This window comes from Rissa tridactyla, unplaced genomic scaffold (assembly GCF_028500815.1).
Source record: "Rissa tridactyla isolate bRisTri1 unplaced genomic scaffold, bRisTri1.patW.cur.20221130 scaffold_764, whole genome shotgun sequence".
Taxonomy (NCBI): domain Eukaryota; kingdom Metazoa; phylum Chordata; class Aves; order Charadriiformes; family Laridae; genus Rissa; species Rissa tridactyla.
In genome coordinates, this window is record NW_026529983.1 from 1 (window position 1) to 20,943 (window position 20,943).

Here is a 20,943-nt window from a genome sequence, read left to right on the forward strand (position 1 = left end):
CTCCCTGGCCTTGGGGACATCTCTGGCCTTGGGGACATCCTTGGTGGAGGACACCCATGTGGCCCTGGGGACATCCCTGGCCCTGGGGACATCCCAGCACTGAGCACCCATGTCACACCGGGGACATCTCTGGCACTGGGGACACCCTTGGCCTTGGGGACATCTCTGGCACTGGGCACCCATGTGGCACTGGGGACATCCCTGGCCTTGGGGACATCTCTGGTGGAGGACACCCATGTGGCCCTTGGGGACATCCCTGGCCTTGGGGACGTCCCTGGTGGAGGACACCCCTGTGGCACCGGGGACATCGCTGGCGCTGGGGACACCCTTGGCCTTGGGGACATCCACGTGGCCCTGGGGACATCTCTGGCGCTGGGGACATCCCTGGCCTTGGGGACATCTCTGGCACTGGGGACATCCTTGGCCCTGGGGACATCCCTGGTGGAGGACACCCATGTGGCCCTGGGGGACATCTCTGGCACTGGGCACCCATGTGGCACCGGGGACATCCCTGGCCTTGGGGACATCCCTGGTGAAGGACACCCATGTGGCCTTGGGGACATCCCAGCACTGGGCACCCATGTGGCCCTGGGGACATCACTGGCCCTGGGGACATCTCTGGCCTTGGGGACATCCCTGGTGGAGGACACCCATGTGGCCCTGGGGACATCCCTGGCCCTGGGGACATCTCTGGCCTTGGGGACATCCCTGGTGGAGGACACCCATGTGGCCCTGGGGACATCCCAGCACTGGGCACCCATGTGGCACCGGGGACATCTCTGGCCCTGGGGACACCCTTGGTGGAGGACACCCATGTGGCCCTGGGGACATCGCTGGTGCTGGGGGACATCCCTGTGGCCCTGGGGACATCTCTGGCACTGGGCACCCATGTGGCCCTGGGGACATCTCTGGCACTGGGGGACATCCCTGGTGGAGGACACCCATGTGGCACCGGGGACATCCCTGGCCTTGGGGACATCCCTGTGGCCCTGGGGACAGCCCTGGCGCTGCCCCATTGAGCCCCGCCCCACTGGGTGCCCTCCTGCCCCATTGATTCTCCCCCCCCCCCCCCCCAGGTGTCCTCCTGCCCCACTGATTCTCAACCCGCCCCGCCGCCAGCCCCACTGGGTGCCCTCCTGCCCCATTGAGTCCCCCCCCTACCCCTTTGGGTGCCCTCCTGCCCCATTGATTCTCAACCCCCACCCCCCCTGGGTGTCCTCCTGCCCCACTGATTCTCAACCCCCCCCACCAGCCCCACTGGGTGCCCTCCTGCCCCATTGATTCTCCCCCCCCCATCCCCTGGGGTGTCCTCCTGCCCCACTGATTCTCAACCCGCCCCGCCGCCAGCCCCACTGGGTGCCCTCCTGCCCCATTGAGTCCCCCCCCTACCCCGTTGGGTGCCCCCCCTGCCCCATTGATTCTCAACCCCCACCCCACTGGGTGCCCCTCCTGCCCCACTGATTCTCAACCCCCCCCCCGCCAGCCCCACTGGGTGCCCTCCTGCCCCATTGAGTCCCCCCCTACCCCGTTGGGTGTCCTCCTGCCCCACTGATTCTCAACCCCCCCCCCGCCAGCCCCACCGGGTGCCCTCCTGCCCCACTGACACCCCCCCCCCCCAGCCCCCCCGGGTGCCCGCCGGCCGTGGGGCTCACGCGGGGGTCGCAGATCTGGGAGCAGTAGGTGTAGATGGCGCGGGCCCGATCCACCTCCCCCAGCTTGCACTCCATGTCGGCGAAGCGCAGGCACAGCTCCCGCGCCGCGTCGTCACCCAGCACCTGCGGCACCCGCGGGGGACGTCAGCACCCACGGGGGACGTCAGCACCCACGGGGGACATCCACGGCCCCAGGGGACACCAGCACCCACGGGGGGACATCAACAACCTCAAGAGATGTCAGCACCCATGGGAGGCCGTTGGCACCCACGGGGGACGTTCTCAACCCCAGGGGACACCAGCACCCATGGGAGGACATCAGCACCCACGGGGGACATCAACAACCTCAAGAGATGTCAGCACCCATGGGAGGCCATTGGCACCCACGGGGGACATCTGCACCCATGGGGGACATCCACGGCCCCCAGGGGACACCAGCACCCACAGGGGGACATCAACAACCTCAAGAGATGTCAGCACCCATGGAAGGCCATTGGCACCCACGGGGGACATCAGCACCCATGGGGGGGACGTCAACAACCCCAGGGGACGTCGGCACCCATGGGAGGCCGTTGGCACCCACGGGGGACGTTCTCAACCCCAGGGGACATCAGCACCCATGGGAGGACATCTGCACCCACGGGGGACATCCACGGCCCCAGGGGGACACCAGCACCCCACAGGGGGACATCAACAACCTCAAGAGATGTCAGCACCCATGGAAGGCCATTGGCACCCACGGGGGACATCAGCACCCATGGGGGGACGTCAACAACCCCAGGGGACATTGGCACCCATGGGAGGCCATTGGCACCCACGGGGGATGTTCTCAACCCCAGGGGACACCAGCACCCCATGGGGGACGTCAACAACCCCAGGGGACACCAGCACCCATGGGAGGGACATCAGCACCCATGGGGGGGACGTCAATGATCCCAGGGGACATCAGCACCCATGGGAGGACACCAGCACCCATGGGGACATCCACAGCCCCTGGGGACATCAGCACCCGCAGGGGACGTCAGCGCCCACAGGGGACATCCCAGGTCCCCACGTCCCCTCGGTGTCCCCCCATTCCCACGCCCAGGCGGTGTCCCCCGGTCCCCCCATCCCCACGCCGTGTCCCCACACCATCCCCAGTGTCCCCCTGTCCCCACACCCACATGGTGTCCCCAGGTCCCCACACGCACACGGTGTCCCCAAGGTCCCCACACCCACATGGTGTCCCCTTGTCCCCATGCCTACACAGTGTCCCCAAGGTCCCCACACCCCACGTGGTGTCCCCACACCCACAGTGTCCCCTTGTCCATGTGGTGTCCCCTTGTCCCCACACCCACACAGTGTCCCCCAAGGTCCCCATGCCCATGTAGTGTCCCCTTGTCCCCATGCCCACACGGTGTCCCCTTGTCCCCACACCCACAGTGTCCCCAAGTCCCCACACCCACAGTGTCCCCAAGGTCCCCATGCCCACGTACTGTCTGCAAGGTCCCCATGCCCAGTGTCCCCTTGTCCCCCACACCCCCCTGGTGTCCCCAAGGTCCCCACACCCACATGGTGTCCCCACGCCCACACAGTGTCCCCAAGGTCCCCACACCCACACAGTGTCCCCCTTGTCCATGTGGTGTCCCCTTGTCCCCATGCCCACACAGTGTCCCCTTGTCCCCCACACCCACATGGTGTCCCCTTGTCCATGTGGTGTCCCCTTGTCCCCACGCCCACACAGTGTCCCCAAGGTCCCCACACCCACACAGTGTCCCCTTGTCCATGTGGTGTCCCCTTGTCCCCATGCCCACACAGTGTCCCCAAGGTCCCCATGCCCATGTAGTGTCCCCTTGTCCCCACACCCACACAGCGTCCCCTTGTCCGTTCCCCCCCCCGCCCTCCGCGGCCCTCCCCAAGTCCCCCCCGCCCCCGCCGGTGTCCCCAGGGTCCCCAGGCGTCGCGTGTCCCCCCGTGCGCCCGTCCGTCCGTCCCCCCCCCTCACCTCGATGGCCTTCTGGTAGATGGGGCGGGTGTGGGTGACGCCGTAGAGCTCGGCCGCCCGTTTGATGTAGATGTTGAACATGTCGTGGCGCTGGGCGGGCAGGACGGCGCGGGTGGCGCGTTCGTACACCCCCCATGGCGTGGCGCGCCAGCCCGAACTCCTCCTCCAGCCGCGCGTACAGCAGGTAGATGGCTGCGGGGGCAACAACACCCCCCCCCCGCAACACACACACCGTCAGCACCCGCCCCCCCCCCCCCCGGCTCGCCTCGGGGCACCCAAGGGTGCCCAGCGGGGAAGGGGACAAGGATGGGGAGTCCCCATGGGACACCTTGCCCAGGGGGGGGCCCCCAAGGGTGTCCAGCGGGGGGGGGGGGATGGGGATGGGGAGCCCCCATGGGACACCTTGCCCGGGGGGGGGGCCCTGGTGGGTGCCTGGTGGGTGCCCACAGGGGATGGGGAGCCCCCATGGGACACCCTGCCTGGGAGGGGATGGAGAGCCCCCATGGGACACCTTGCCCAGGTGGGTGCCCAAGAAGGTGCCATGGGGGGGGACAGGGAGCCCCCATGGGACACCTTGCCCGGGTGGGGGCCCCCAAGGGTGCCCAGTGGGGGGGGGAACCGGGGGGGGGAGCCCCCATGGGATGCCTTGCCCGGGGGGGGGCCCTGGTGGGTGCCCACAGGGGATGGGGAGCCCCCATGGGACACCTTGCCCAGGTGGGGGCCCTGGTGGGTGCCATGGGGGGGGACGGGGAGCCCCCATGGACACCCAGGGTGGGGGGTGAGGGGGGGCTGGGGGCTCTGGTGGGTGCCCAGGGATCCCCACAGCCCCGCCAGCCCCACAACCGCCCCGACACCCACCCCCACAACCGCCCCACAGCCCTCCCAGCCCCACAACCGCCCCGACACCCACCCCCACCACCACCCCACAGCCCTCCCAGCCCCACAACTGCCCCGACACCCACCCCCACCACCACCCCACAGCCCCGCCAGCCCCACAACCACCCCGACACCCACCCCCACCACCGCCCCACAGCCCCACCAGCCCCACAACCGCCCCAACACCCACCCCCACCACCACCCCACAGCCCCGCCAGCCCCACAACCGCCCTGACACCCACCCCTGCCAGCCCCACACCCACCCCACAGCCCTCCCAGCCCCACAACCACCCCGACACCCACCCCCACCACCACCCCACAGCCCCGCCAGCCCCACAACCACCCCGACACCCACCCCCACCACCGCCCCACAGCCCCGCCAGCCCCACAACCGCCCCGACACCCACCCCCACCACCGCCCCACAGCCCTCCCAGCCCCACAACCACTCCGACACCCACCCCCACCACCACCCCACAGCCCTCCCAGCCCCACAACCACCCCAACACCCACCCCCACCACCGCCCCACAGCCCTCCCAGCCCCACAACCACCCCGACACCCACCCCCACCACCGCCCCACAGCCCCGCCAGCCCCACAACCATCCCGACAGCCCTACCAGCCCCACAACCGCCCCGACACCCACCCCCACAACCGCCCCACAGCCCTGCCAGCCCCACAACCACCCCGACACCCACCCCCACAACCAGCCCACAGCCCTCCCAGCCCCACAACCACCCCGACACCCACCCCCACCACCGCCCCACAGCCCCGCCAGCCCCACAACCACCCCACAGCCCTGCCAGCCCCACAACCGCCCCGACACCCACCCCCACCCCCACCCCACAGCCCTGCCAGCCCCACAACCACCCCGACACCCACCCCCACCACCACCCCACAGCCCTGCAACCACCCCGACGCCTTGCCACCCCCCTTGCCCGCCCCCACATCCCTCCCCCCGGGCCGTACTCTTGGCGTATTTTGGGGGGCAGCCGTCCAGCGCCTGCTCGAAGAGGTCGCGGGCCCGTTCCAGCTTGCGCCCCCCGTAGCGGGCGACGAACTTGCTGAGGTAGGTGTGCCAGATGTCCGCCACGTTGGGCCAGCGGAACAGCGCGATGCCGCGCTCGTAGGCCTGGGAGGGGGGGAACGGGGGGGGGGACACACGCCGCCGTCACCCCCCTACCCCCCTCCCGCCATCGCTGCCCCCCCCCCCCACCTCTGCCACTGCTGTCACCATCCCCCCCCCCCCCGGGCCACCACCAGCCCTGTCCTGCCACCGGCAGCCCAGAGGGGCCGCGGCCCCCGGGTGTCCCCAACCGCCCCCCCCCCCTCCCTGGATACGGGGTCCCCGGGGTGTCCCCAGCATCCTCCACAGCCCCGGGGGTCCCCAGTGTCCCCCCCCCAGCCCACGGGGTGTCCCCAGCACCCTCCCCATGGTGTCCCCAGTGTCCCCCCCAGCCCACGGGGCACCCCCAGGGTGTCCCCATGGTGCCCCCAGCGGCGCCCCCCAGCCCAGGGTGTCCCCGGGGTGTCCCCAGGGTGTCCCCAGCATGTCCCCAGCGGCCCCCCCCAGCCCAGGGTGTCCCCGGGGTGTCCCCAGGGTGCCCCCAGCGGCGCCCCCCAGCCCAGGGTGTCCCCGGGGTGTCCCCAGGGTGTCCCCAGCATGTCCCCAGCGGCCCCCCCAGCCCAGGGTGTCCCCGGGGTGTCCCCAGGGTGTCCCCAGCGGCCCCCCCCAGCCCAGGGTGTCCCCGGGGTGTCCCCAGGGTGTCCCCAGCCCCCAGCCCGGAGTGTCCCCAGCGCCCCCCCCCAGCCTGGAGTGTCCCCGGGGTGTCCCCAACACCCTTTCTGTGGTGTCCCTGACACACTCTGCAGCCCAGGATGTCCCCGAGGTGTCCCCAGGGTGTCCCCAACACCCTTCCCATGGCGTCCCCAGCACCCCCTCCCAGCCCGGGGTGTCCCCAGCACCCTCCCCATGGTGTCCCCACTGCCCCCCCCAGCCCACGGGGCGTCCCCAGGGTGTCCCCATGGTGCCCCCAGCAGCGCCCCCCAGCCCAGGGTGTCCCCGGGGTGTCCCCAGGGTGCCCCCATGATGTCCCCAGCGGCCCCCCCCCAGCCCAGGGTGTCCCCGGGGTGTCCCCGGGGTGTCCCCAGGGTGTCCCCAGCGGCCCCCCCAGCCCAGGGTGTCCCCGGGGTGTCCCCAGGGTGTCCCCAGCCCCCAGCCCGGGGTGTCCCCAGGGTGTCCCCGGCGCCCCCCCCAGCCTGGGGTGTCCCCGGGGTGTCCCCAACACCCTTTCTGTGGTGTCCCTGACACACTCTGCAGCCCAGGATGTCCCCGAGGTGTCCCCAGGGTGTCCCCAACACCCTTCCCGTGGCGTCCCCAGCACCCCCTCCCAGCCCGGGGTGTCCCCAGCACCCTCCCCATGGTCTCCCCAGCGCCCCCCCCAGCCCGGGGTGTCCCCAGGGTGTCCCTAGGGTGTCCCCAGCGCCCTGCCCACCGTGGGACCCCCCCCCCCCGACCTTGAAGCTCTCCTCGAAGTAGCCGTGCTCCTCCAGGAAGAGCCCGTAGTTGATGACGATCTGGGGGGTGGCGATGCGCAGGTCCAGGATGCGGTCGTACACCGCCTTGGTGGACTGGGGGGGGGGACAGGGGGGGTCAGCACACCCGGGGATGGCACCCCCCGAGGGACAGCGGGGTGACAGGGTCGGGGGGAAGGTGCTGGGGGCATGGGGAGGGGACGCGGTGGCCCCCAGAGGGGACACGGGGGTGCCAAGGGTGGGGGAGAAGGGGACAGGGACACTCCCAGGGGACAGCGGGGGGGGGGCAGCACGCCCCCCATCCCCCCCAGGGGACAGCGGGGTGACAAGGAGGGGGGGACAGCACCCACTCCCAGCCCCCCCAGGGTACAGCGGGGTGACAAGGGGGGGGTGGAAGGGGACAGGGACACCCCCAGGGGACAGCAGGGTGACAAGGGTGAGGGTCAGCACCCACTTCAAGCCCCCCCAGCGGATGGCGGGGGTGACAAGGGGGGGGTGGAAGGGGACGGGGACACCCCCAGGGGACAGTGGGGTGACAAGGGAGGGGACAGCACCCACCCCTGTCACCCCCAGGGGACAGCGGGGTGACAAGGGGGGGTGGAAGGGGACGGGGACACCCCCAGGGGACGGCGGGGTGACAGGGTTGGGGGGGGGGGGGGGGGAGATGGTGGGGGCATGGGGAGGGGAACGCGGTGGCCCCCGGAGGGGCCATGGGGGTGCCAAGGGTGGGGGAGAAGGGGATGGGGACACCCCCAGGGGACAGCGGGGCGGGGGGGGGACGACACACAAGGGGCTGACATGGGGGGGGGTTTGGGGAGCGAACAGGCCCAGGCCGGTGGGGGGGCACCCCCAGAAGACGGGCGAGGGGGTGCGGGGAGGGACCCCACAGGGGGTTGGGGACACCGAGGGTGGGGTAGGGGGGGGGGACACGCGGCCGGGGGGGGGTGGGGGGGCTGGCGGGGGGGGCGTCACCCACCTGGAAGGTGCCCAGGCTCTCCTCCAGGTCGGCCAACATGGACCAGACCTTGAGGGACTTGTAGAGGCGGTTCTGGACGGGCTCCGTGGAGTCGAAGTACTCGGCCCTCTTGGCCGGCAGCGCCGTGGCTTTCTGCGGGGGGGGGGGGACACGACACATGACACACAGCAGGGGGTTGTCACCCGTGTCCCCATACAGTGTCCGTGTCGTCCCCCCCCCCCCCACCTCCCTTTTCACCCTCTCAATGGGGATTACGGGATTCAGGCGCCCCCTGAGGGGACAAAGATGCCCCGTGGGGGGACAAAAACACTCCTGAGGGAACAAAAAAGCCCCGTGGAGGGACAAAGACGCCCCATGAGGGGACAAAAACACTCCTGAGGGGACAAAAACACCCCTGAGGGGACAAAAAAAGCCCCGTGGGGGGACAAAGACGCCCCACAAGGGGACAAAAAAGCCCCATGGGGCGACAAAGACGCTCCGTGGGGGGACAAAAACACCCCTGAGGGGACAAAAAAGCCCCGTGGGGGGACAAAGATGCCCCACGAGGGGACAAAAACACCCCTGAGGGGACAAAGATGCCCCATGAGGGGACAAAAACACCCCTGAGGGGACAAAAAAGCCTCGTGGGGGGACAAAGATGCCCCATGAGGGGACAAGAACACCCCTGAGGGGACAAAAACACCCTTGAGGGGACAAAAAAAGCCCCACGGGGGGACAAAGATGCCCCACGAGGGGACAAAAACACCCCTGAGGGGACAAAGAAGCCCCACGAGGGGCCAAAAACACCCCCGAGGGGACAAAAAAGCCCCGTGGGGGGACAAAAACACCCCCGAGGGGACAAAAAAGCCCCGTGGGGGGACAAGGACGCCCCATAGGGGGACAAAAACACCCCTGAGGGGACAAAAAAGCCCCGTGGGGGGACAAAGACGCCCCACGAGGGGACAAAAACACCCCTGAGGGGACAAAGACGCCCCATGAAGGGACCCAGACACCTCGTTTGGGGACACAGATGCCCCATAAGGGGACCCAGCGTCCCGGGAGGGGACCCAGCTGTCCCATTTGGGGACCCAGGTGACCCGTGAGGGGGACACAGATGCCCTGCGAGGGGACCCAGGCATCCCGTGAGGGGACACGGATGCCCCATGAAGGGACATGGCTGTCCTGTGAGGGGACACGGGCACCCCACGAGGGGACCCAGGTGCCCCATGAGGGGACACAGACGCCCCATGAGGGGACCCCAGACAAGCCGCGAAGGGACCCGGGTGCCCGGTCTGGGGACAGGGCTGTCCTGTGAGGGGACCTGGGTGCCCCATGAGGGGACACGGACACCCCGTGAGGGGATCGGGCACCCCATGAGGGGACACAGATGCCCCATGAAGGGACACGGATGCTCCGTGAGGGGACCCAGGTGCCCCATGAGGGGACACGGAAGCCCCGTGAGGGGACCCAGGCGCCCCGTGAGGGGACACGGATGCCCCATGAGGGGACCCAGGTGCCCCATGAGGGGGACACAGAAACCCTTGAGGGGACACGGACGCCCCGTGAGGGGACTGGGCACCCCGTGAGGGGACACGGATGCCCCATGAGGGGACCCCAGACAAGCCGTGAAGGGACCCGGGTGCCCGGTCTGGGGACAGGGCTGTCCTGTGAGGGGACCTGGGTGCCCCATGAGGGGACACAAATGCCCCATGAAGGGACACGGATGCCCCGTGAGGGGACCCAGGTGCCCCATGAGGGGACACGGAAGCCCCGTGAGGGGACCCAGGCGCCCTGTGAGGGGACACGGATGCCCCATGAAGGGACACAGACACCCTGTGAGGGGACCTGGGCGCCCCATGAGGGGACACGGATGCTCCGTGAGGGGACCCAGGTGCCCCATGAGGGGACACAGAAACCCTTGAGGGGACACGGACGCCCCGTGAGGGGACTGGGCACCCCGTGAGGGGACACGGACGCCCCATGAGGGGACCCCAGCCAAGCCGTGAAGGGACCCGGGTGCCCGGTCTGGGGACAGGGCTGTCCTGTGAGGGGACCTGGGTGCCCCATGAGGGGACACAAATGCCCCATGAAGGGACACGGATGCCCCGTGAGGGGACCCAGGTGCCCCATGAGGGGACACGGATGCCCCATGAAGGGACATGGATGCCCCATGAAGGGACACGGCCACCCTGTGAGGGGACCCAGATGCCCCATGAGGGGACCCAGATGCCCCGTGAAGGGACACGGCCACCCTGTGAGGGGACCCAGATACCCCATGAGGGGACACGGATGCCCCATGAAGGGACACGGCCACCCTGTGAGGGGACACAGATGCCCCATGAGGGGACCCAGATGCCCCGTGAAGGGACACGGCCACCCTGTGAGGGGACACAGATGCCCCATGAAGGGACCCAGATGCCCCGTGAAGGGACACGGCCACCCTGTGAGGGGACCCAGATACCCCATGAGGGGACACGGATGCCCCATGAAGAGACACGGCCACCCTATGAGGGGACACAGATGCCCCATGAGGAGACCCAGATGCCCCGTGAGGGGACCCCAGCCAAGGCGTGAAGGGCCCCGGGCGCCCCGGCTGGGGACAGGGCTGTCCCCACGCACCCGCAGGATGCGCAGCGCCTCCTCGTAGTTGTGGTGCCGCAGCTCCATCTCCCCGAACTCGCACCAGACGGCGGCCAGGTCCTCCACCTGCCGGAACCGCACCCGCGTGGCCTTGCTCAGGATGGTGCGGGCCTGGGGGGGACACGGGGGACAGTCAGGGCTTGGGGACACAGGGGGACAGGCAGGGTCTGGGGGGGACGCAGGGGACAGGCAGGGTTTGGGGACATCAGGGACAGGGAGGGTTTGGGGGGACACAGGGTTTGGGGGGATGGGAGACAGTCAGGGTTTAGAGGGGACATGGGGACAGTCAGGGCTTGGGGACACAAGGAGATAGGCAGGGCTTGGGGACATCGGGGACAATCAGGGTCTGGGGGGGACACAGGGGACAGTCAAGGTCTGGGGGGACACAGGGGGACAGGCAGGGTTTAGAGGGGACGTTGAGGACAGTCAGGGTTTGCAGGGGACACGGGGACGCTCGGGGCTTGGGGACACACAAGGGGACAGTCGGGGCTTGGGGACACAGGGGACAGTCAGGGTTGGGGGGATGGGGGGGACAGGCAGGGTCTGAGGGGACACAGGGGACAGTCAGGGCTTGGGGACATCGGGGACAGGCAGGGTCTGGGGGGGACACAGGGGGACAGGCAGGGTTTGGGGACATCGGGGACAATCAGGGTCTGGGGGGGACACAGGGGGACAGGCAGGGCTTGGGGACATCGGGGACAGGCAGGGTCTGGGGACATCGGGGGACAGTCAGGGTCTGGGGACATTGGGGACAGGCAGGGTCTGGGGGGACACAGGGGACAGGCAGGGCTTGGGGACATCGGGGACAGGCAGGGTCTGGGGGGACACAGGGGACAGTCAGGGCTTGGGGACATCAGGGACAGGCAGGGTCTGGGGGGGACACAGGGGACAGTCAGGGCTTGGGGACATTGGGGACAATCAGGGTCTGGGGGGACACAGGGGACAGTCAGGGCTTGGGGACATCAGGGACAGGGAGGGTCTGGGGGGGACACAGGGGACAGTCAGGGCTTGGGGATATTGGGGACAATCAGGGTCTGGGGGGGACACCGGGGACAGTCAGGGCTAGGGGACACAGGGGGACAGGCAGGGTCTGGGGGGGGACACAGGGGAGTCAGGCTTTAGAGGGGACACTGGGGACAGTCAGGGCTTGGGGACATTGGAGACAATCAGGGTCTGGGGGGACAGTCAGGGTTTAGAGGGGACGTTGGGGACAGTCAGGGTTTGGGGGGGACACGGGGACGCTTGGGGCTTGGGGACACACAAGGCGACAGTCGGGGCTTGGGGACACAGGGGGACAGTCAGGACTGGGGGGACACAGGGTGACAGTCAGGGCTTGGGGACATTGGGGACAGGCAGGACCTGGGGGGGACATGGGGGGACAGGCAGGGTTTGGGGACATCGGGGACAATCAGGGTCTGGGGGGGACACAGGGGGACAGGCAGGGTTTGGGGACATCGGGGACAGGCAGGGTCTCGGAGGGACACAGGGGGACAGGCAGGGCTTGGGGACACTGGGGACAATCAGGGTCTGGGGGGACAGCGGGGTGTGAGGGTTTGGGGGGTGGGGGGGGGGTGACAGGGTGAGGGTTGGGGGGTGTCCCCGGGGGAGGGGACAGGGGGGTCCCCCCCGCTCACGTCGTCCAGCTGCCCGTTGTCCTCGTAGAAGCGGGCGAAGGCCACCCAGAGCCCGTGGGGACGCCCCGTCGCCTTGAAGGGGTCCACGGTGCGGACGGCCTCCGTGTAGGTGTGGATGATCTGGGGACACCGGGGGGGACGGGGACACGTGGGGACACCGCCGGGGACACCACCAGGGACACACACACACACCCCCCCCCCGGTGTGCACCCCACTGTCCCCACGCGTCCCCCCCGTAACCCTGGAGGGTCCGCACCAAGGGCGTCCCCGTGTCCACCCCGCTGTCCCCATGCGTCCCCGTGTCCACTCTGGTGTCCCCGTGCGTCCCTGTGTCCACCCCAGTGTCCCGGTGTCCCCGTGCGTCCCCATGTCTACCCCGCTGTCCCCATGCGTCCCCGTGTCCACCCCACTGTCCCGGTGTCCCCATGCGTCCCCATGTCCACCCCAGTGTCCCCGTGTCCACCCCACTGTCCCCATGTGTCCTCATGTCCACCCCACTGTCCCCATGTGTCCCCATGCCCACCCCAGTGTCCCCATGCGTCCCCATGTGTCCACCCCAGTGTCCCCGTGTCCCCATGTCCATCCTGGTGTCCCCATGTCCCCCCCACTGTCCCCATGCATCCCTGTGTGTCCCCATGCGTCCCCATGTCCACCCCACTGTCCCCATGTGTCCCCGTGTCCACCCCAGTGTCCCGGTGTCCCCATGCACCCCCGTGTCCACCCCGGTGTCCCCCTGTGTCCCCGTGTGTCCCCATGTCCACCCCGGTGTCCCCATGTCCCCATGTGTCCCCATGCCCACCCCAGTGTCCCCATGCGTCCCCATGTGTCCACCCCAGTGTCCCCGTGTCCCCATGTCCATCCTGGTGTCCCCATGTCCCCCCCACTGTCCCCATGCATCCCTGTGTGTCCCCATGCGTCCCCATGTCCATCCCGCTGTCCCCATGTGTCCCCGTGTCCACCCCAGTGTCCCGGTGTCCCCATGCACCCCCGTGTCCACCCCGGTGTCCCCCTGTGTCCCCGTGTGTCCCCATGTCCACCCCGGTGTCCCCATGTGTCCCCGTGTCCCCCTGCATCCCCATGTCCACCCCCTGCACTCCCCTTACGCGTACCCCGACGTCCCCAGGTGTCACCGCCCCTGTGACAAGCGGGTGCCCCCCCCCCCCCCGAGCCCCGGCCACCCCAGTGTCCCCAGGTGTCCCCCTGTGTGTCCCCATATGCACACCCGGGTGTCCCCACGCGTCCCCCTACACCCCCCCCGCTGGCCCCACGTGTCCCTGCTGTGGGCACTCTGGTGTCCCCTCTGCGCACCCCAATGTCCCCGGGCGTCCCCTCACACCCCCACCCGTGTCCCCACATGTCCCCCCACACCCGCTCGTGTCCCCAGGTGTCCCCCTATGCCTGTCCGTGTCCCCACGTGTCCCCTTACACCCACCCGTGTCCTCACACGTCCCCTCACACCCACCCGTGTCCCCCTGCCACCCGTGTCCCCACATGTCCCCTCACACCCACCTGTGTCCCCCTGCCACCCGTGTCCCCTCACACCCACTCGTGTCCCCCTGCCACCCGTGTCCCCTCACACCCACTCGTGTCCCCCTGCCACCCGTGTCCCCACGTGTCCCCTCACACCCGTGTCCCCCTGCCACCCGTGTCCTCACGCATCCCCTCACACCCACCAGTGTCCCCATCACCCGTGTCCCCACTCGTCCCCTCACACCCGTGTCCCCCTGCCACCCGTGTCCCCATGTGTCCCCTCACACCCACCCATGTCCCCATCACCCGTGTCCCCACGCGTCCCCTCACACCCGTGTCCCCCTGCCACCCGTGTCCTCACGTGTCCCCTTACACCCACCCGTGTTCCCTCACACCCATCCGTGTCCCACTGCCGTGTCCTCACACGTCCCCTCACACCCATCCGTGTCCCCACGTGTCCCCATACGTCTCCTCACACCCACTCGTGTCCCCCTGCCACCCGTGTCCCCACCTGTCCCCTCACACCCACCTGTGTCCCCATCACCCGTGTCCCCACGCGTGCCCTCACACCCGTGTCCCCCTGCCACCCGTGTCCCCATGTGTCCCCTCACACCCGCCCATGTCCCCCTGCCGCCCATGTCCCCACATGTCCCCTCACACCCACCCGTGTCCCCCTGCCACCCGTGTCCCACTGCCACCCGTGTCCCCACCTGTCCCCTCACACCCACCTGTGTCACCTGCCACCCGTGTCCCCATATGTCCCCTCACACCCACTCGTGTCCCCCTGCCACCCGTGTCCCCACCTGTCCCCTCACACCCACCCATGTCCCCATCACCTGTGTCCCCACGCGTCCCCTCACACCCGTGTCCCCCTGCCACCCGTGTCCTCACGTGTCCCCTTACACCCACCCGTGTCCCCTCACACCCGTGTCCCACTGCCGTGTCCTCACACGTCCCCTCACACCCACCCGTGTCCCCACGTGTCCCCTTACACCCACCCATGTCCCCACACGTCCCCTCACACCCACTCATGTCCCCCTGCCACCCGTGTCCCCAGCTGTCCCCTCACACCCACCCGTGTCCCCATGTGTCCCCTCACACCTGTGTCCCCCCACACCCCCATGTCCCCAGATGTCCCCCTGCCACCCGTGTCCTCACACGTCCCCTCACACCCACCCGTGTCCCCGCCACCCATGTCCCCACATGTCCCCTCACACCCACCCGTGTCCCCCTGCCACCCGTGTCCCCACCTGTCCCCTCACACCCACCTGTGTCACCTGCCACCCATGTCCCCATATGTTCCCTCACACCCACTCGTGTCCCCCTGCCACCCGTGTCCCCACCTGTCCCCTCACACCCACCCATGTCCCCATCACCTGTGTCCCCACGCGTCCCCTCACACCCGTGTCCCCCTGCCACCCGTGTCCTCACGTGTCCCCTTACACCCACCCGTGTCCCCTCACACCCGTGTCCCACTGCCGTGTCCTCACACGTCCCCTCACACCCACCCGTGTCCCCACGTGTCCCCTTACACCCACCCATGTCCCCACACGTCCCCTCACACCCACTCGTGTCCCCCTGCCACCCGTGTCCCCAGCTGTCCCCTCACACCCACCCGTGTCCCCATGTGATCCCTCACACCTGTGTCCCCCCACACCCCCATGTCCCCAGATGTCCCCCTGCCACCCGTGTCCTCACACGTCCCCTCACACCCACCCGTGTCCCCGCCACCCGCGTCCCCACGTGTCCCCCCACACCCCTCCGTGTCCCCACGCGTCCCCCCAGCCCCCTTCCCAGCGCCCCCACCCCCAGCCGCGCTCTGCCCCGTCTCCGAGCGCGTGTGTGTGTGTGTGTGTGTGTGTGTCCCCCGCGTCACCCCGTGTCCCCGCGCGTCCCCACCTGCTCGGGGCGGCCCTGGTAGAGCTGGACGCGCTTGTGCCACTCGTGGACGTTGTGGGGGTTCTGGCGCAGCAGGACGCTGTTGAGCAGCAGCGGGCGACGCGCCATCAGCTGCTCGAAACGCGCCAGGCGCAGCTCCAGCTCCACCTCCTCTGGGGACACGGCGTCAGCGACACCCCGCACAGGGGACGAGGATCCCCCCCCCCGGAGGGGTGACGGGGTGTCGGGGGCACGGGGACATGGGGACAGGGAGTCAGGGAACATCCCGGGACAGGGGAGCAGGATCCCCCCAGGGTGGGTGACAGGGTGATGGGGACACTTGGGGACAGAGCATCAGGGACACCCTGGGACAGGGGATGAGGATACCCCCCCCGGAGGGGTGACGGGGTGTCGGGGGCACGGGGACATGGAGTCAGGGGAGCAGGATCCCCCCAGGGCACTGGGTGTCCCCCAGGACGGGTGACAGGGTGTTGGGGACACTTGGGGACAGGGCGTCAGGGACACCCCGGGACAGGGGACGAGGATCCCCCCACAGGGGTGACGGAGTGTTGGGGACATGGGGCAGGGCGTCAGGGACACCTCGGGACAGGGGAGCAGGATCCCCCCCCCCCCCGGAGGGGTGACAGGGTGTCGAGGACATGGGGACACGGGGACAGGGTGTCGGTGACACCCCGGGACAGGGGAGCAGGATCCCCCCTCAAGGCACTGGGTGACCCCCAGGGGGTGACGGGGCGTTGGGGACACTTGGGGACAGGGCGTCAGGGACACCCCGGGACAGGGGACGAGGATCCCCCCAGAGGGGTGACAGGGTGTCGGGGACATGGGGACAGGGCGTCAGGGACACCCCCACACAGGGAAGCAGGATCCCCCCAGGGCACTGGGTGACAGGGTGATGGGGACATGGGGACACTTGGGGACAGGGCATCAGGGACACCCCCAGACAGGGGAGCAGGATCCCCCCTCAAGGCACTGGGTGACCCCCAGGGGGTGACAGGGCGTTGGGGACACTTGGGGACAGGGCGTCAGGGACACCCCGGGACAGGGGAGTGGGATCCCCCCCCCAGGGCGCTGGGTGTCCCCCGGGGTGGGGACAGGGGTCTGGGGACACGGGGGGTGACCAGGATCCCCCCCAGGGTGGGCACTGGGGGGGTGACAGTGTGTCGGGGACACTTGGGGACAGGGTGACCAGGGGACACACGGGGCACTGGGCGTCCCCTGGGGTGGGGACGGGGGGGGTCAGGGCCCCCCCAAAAGCACTTTTAGGGGAAACTGAGGCCGGGCCCCCCCAAAACTCCCCCTTTTTTAGGGAAACTGAGGCCGGGCCCCCCCAAAAATACCTTTTTTGGGGGAAACTGAGGCCAGGCACCCCCAAACTCCCCCTTTTTTGGGGAAACTGAGGCCGGGAACCCCCAAATTCACTATTTTTGGCGGGAAACTGAGGCCGGGCCCCCCCAAACTCCCCCTTTTTTGGGGAAACTGAGGCAGGGCCCCCCCAAACCTCCCTCTTTTTTGGGGGAAACTGAGGCAGGGCACCCTCAAATTCACTATTTTTCAGGGAAACTGAGGCCGGGCCCCCCCAAACTCCCCCTTTTTTGGGGGAAACTAAAGCCGGGCACCCCCAGAATCACTATTTTTTAGGCAAACTGAGGCCGGGCCCCCCCAAACTCCCTCTTTTTTTGGGGAAATTGAGGCAAGGCACCCTCCAATTCCCTATTTTTTAGGGAAACTAAAGCTGGGCACCCCCAAAATCACTATATTTTAGGGAAACTGAGGCAGGGCACCACCAAACTCCCCCTTTTTTGGGGAAACTGAGGCCGGGAACCCCCAAAACTCACCTTTTTTGGGGGGAAACTGAGGGAGGGCACCCTCAAATTCACTATTTTTTAGGAAAACTGAGGGCGGGCCCCCCCAAACTCCCCCTTTTTTGGGGGAAACTAAAGCCGGGCACCCCCAAAATCACTATTTTTTAGGGAAACTGAGGCAGGGGACCCCCAAATTCACTATTTTTTAGGCAAACTGAGGCCGGGCCTCCCCAAACTCCCTCTTTTTTGGGGGAAACTGAGGCCGGGCACCCCCAAATTCACTATTTTTGGTGGGAAACTGAGGCAGAGCACCCCCAAACTCACTCTTTTTTGGGGGAAACTAAAGCCGGGCACCCCCAGAATCACTATTTTTTAGGCAAACTGAGGCCGGGCCCCCCCAAACTCCCTCTTTTTTTTGGGGGAAATTGAGGCAGGGCACCCTCCAATTCCCTATTTTTTAGGGAAACTAAAGCCGGGCACCCCCAGAATCACTATTTTTTAGGCAAACTGAGGCCGGGCCCCCCCAAACTCCCTCTTTTTTTGGGGAAATTGAGGCAAGGCACCCTCCAATTCCCTATTTTTTAGGGAAACTAAAGCCGGGCACCCCCAAAATCACTATATTTTAGGGAAACTGAGGCAGGGCCCCCCCAAACTCCCCCTTTTTTGGGGAAACTGAGGCCGGGAACCCCCAAAACTCACCTTTTTGGGGGGAAACTGAGGCCGGGCACCCTCAAATTCACTATTTTTTAGGAAAACTGAGGCCGGGCCCCCCCAAACTCCCTCTTTTTTGGGGGAAACTGAGGCCGGGCACCCCCAAATTCACTATTTTTGGCGGGAAACTGAGGCAGAGCGCCCCCAAACTCACTCTTTTTTGGGGGAAACTAAAGCCGGGCACCCCCAGAATCACTATTTTTTAGGCAAACTGAGGCCGGGCCCCCCCAAACTCCCTCTTTTTTTGGGGAAATTGAGGCAGGGCACCCTCCAATTCCCTATTTTTTAGGGAAACTAAAGCCGGGCACCCCCAAAATCACTATATTTTAGGGAAACTGAGGCAGGGCACCACCAAACTCCCCCTTTTTTGGGGAAACTGAGGCCGGGAACCCCCAAAACTCACCTTTTTTGGGGGGAAACTGAGGCCGGGCACCCTCAAATTCACTATTTTTTAGGCAAACTGAGACCGGACCCCCCCCAAACTCCCTCTGTTTTGGGGGAAACTGAGGCAGGGCACCCTCAAATTCCCTATTTTGTAGGGAAACTAAAGCTGGGCACCCCCAAAATCACTATTTTTTAGGGAAACTGAGGCAGAGCACCCCCAAATTCACTATTTTTTAGCCAAACTGAGGCCGGGCCTCCCCAAACTCCCTCTTTTTTGGGGGAAACTGAGGCCGGGCACCCTCAAATTCACTATTTTTTTAGGGAAACTGAGGCCGGGGCCCCCCCCCAGCCTCACCGTCCTCCTCCTTGCCCAGCTCCGCCACCGTCTCCATCTTGGCGGCGATGACGCTCTCCTCGAACTGGGCGTAGCTGTCGAAGACCTGGCTGAAGTCCCGCACCGTCATCACCGTCTGCACCGCCTCCTCGTAGACGTCCCGCGCCTGCGGGGACAGGGACGGGGACGGGGACAGGGTGGGACGGAGCGCCCGGCGCTGGCTGGCTCTGGGGGGGACAAGGGGGCCGCTGGCTCCTGGGTGACGTGGGGCCAGAGGACTGGGGAGGTGGTGGCTCTTGGGTGACATGGGGACAGGGGACTGGGGTGGTGGCCCTGGGTGACTTGGGGACAGGGGGGTGGTGGCCGTGGGTGACACGGGGACGGGGGACGTGAGGGGCGGTGGCCCTGGGTGACACGGGGACGGGGGACGTGAGGGGCGGTGGCCCTGGGTGACACGGGGACGGGGGATGGGGGGCTTGGTGGCTCTGGGTGACACGGGGACAGGGGACATGGGGGGGGTGGCCCTGGGTGACACAGGGATGGGGTGGTGGTGGCTCTGGGTGACATGGTGACAGGGGACTGGGGGAGTGGTGGCTCCTGGGTGACATGGGGACAGAGCACGGGGGGTTGGTGGCCCTGGATGACAGGGGGACGGGGGGGTGGTGGCCCTGGGTGACACAGGGACAGGGGATGTGAGGGGCGGTGGCCCTGGGTGACATGGGGACAGGGGACTGGGGGGTTGGTGGCTCTGGGTGACACGGGGACAGGGGACGTGGGGGGGGGTGGCCCTGGGTGACACGGGGACGGGGTGGTGGTGGCTCTGGGTGACATGGTGACAGGGGACTGGGGGAGTGGTGGCTCCTGGGTGACATGGGGACAGAGCACGGGGGGTTGGTGGCCCTGGATGACAGGGGGACGGGGGGGTGGTGGCCCTGGGTGACACGGGGACGGGGGACTGGGGGGTTGGTGGCCCTGGGTGACATGGGGACAGGGGACTGGGGTGGTGGCCCTGGGTGACTTGGGGACGGGGAGGTGGTGGCCCTGGGTGACACGGGGATGGGGGACGTGGGGGGCGGTGGCCCTGGGTGACACAGGGACAGGGGACTGGGGGGTTGGTGGCTCTGGGTGACATGGGGACAGGCAACGTGGGGGGTGGTGGCCCTGGGTGACACGGGGACAGGGGATGGGGGGTTGGTGGCTCTGGGTGACACGGGGACAGGGGACGTGGGGGGGGGTGGCCCTGGGTGACAGGGGGACGGGGTGGTGGTGGCTCTGGGTGACATGGTGACAGGGGACTGGGGGAGTGGTGGCTCCTGGGTGACATGGGGACAGAGCACGGGGGGTTGGTGGCCCTGGATGACAGGGGGACGGGGGGGTGGTGGCCCTGGGTGACACAGGGACAGGGGACGTGAGGGGCGGTGGCCCTGGGTGACACGGGGACAGGGGACTGGGGGGTTGGTGGCTCTGGGTGACACGGGGACAGGGGACGTGGGGGGGGGTGGCCCTGGGTGACACGGGGACGGGGTGGTGGTGGCTCTGGGTGACATGGTGACAGGGGACTGGGGGAGTGGTGGCTCCTGGGTGACATGGGGACAGAGCACGGGGGGTTGGTGGCCCTGGATGACAGGGGGACGGGGGGGTGGTGGCCCTGGGTGACACAGGGACAGGGGACTGGGGGGTTGGTGGCTCTGGGTGACATGGGGACAGGGGACTGGGGTGGTGGCCCTGGGTGACATGGGGACAGGGGACGTGGCGGGTGGTGGCCCTGGGAGGGGTTTGGGCTTGGGGAAGGGGGGTCGTGGTGGCCCTGGGGAGGGTTGTGGGCCGGAAGCCCAGGGGCTGCGGTGGCCCCAGGGCAGGGGGGCGGGTGGGGGGGTGGCCCGGGGCCGGGGGCGTGGTGGCCCGGGGGTGACAGTAGGGGACGTGTCACCTTCTCGAAGTGGCCGCTGCGGATGTAGCAATCGGCCAGGGCCCCCCAGAGCCGGCCCAGCTGGTCGGTGAAACGGGTCAGGCCCCCCCGGATGATGGCCCCCGCGTCCAGCGAGCGCACCCGCTCCGGGTGCTGGGAC

At 68.2% G+C, this 20,943-nt stretch overlaps 1 protein-coding gene across 1 annotated transcript; it reads right to left on the reverse strand.

The window, feature by feature from the left end:
* Window positions 1–1,620: 1,620 nt before the first annotated feature.
* Window positions 1,621–20,937, reverse strand: XAB2 (XPA binding protein 2; the record flags this gene model as incomplete). The annotated part of the gene is given in 11 exon segments (XM_054187808.1): window positions 1,621–1,775; window positions 3,637–3,768; window positions 3,770–3,828; window positions 5,480–5,642; window positions 7,028–7,141; window positions 8,022–8,153; window positions 10,620–10,751; window positions 12,275–12,394; window positions 15,644–15,795; window positions 18,896–19,040; window positions 20,805–20,937. Coding segments are annotated over 10 exon segments (1,268 nt in total), but the record flags the coding sequence as incomplete, so codon positions are not given.
* Between the last annotated feature and the right edge of the window lie 6 nt (window positions 20,938–20,943).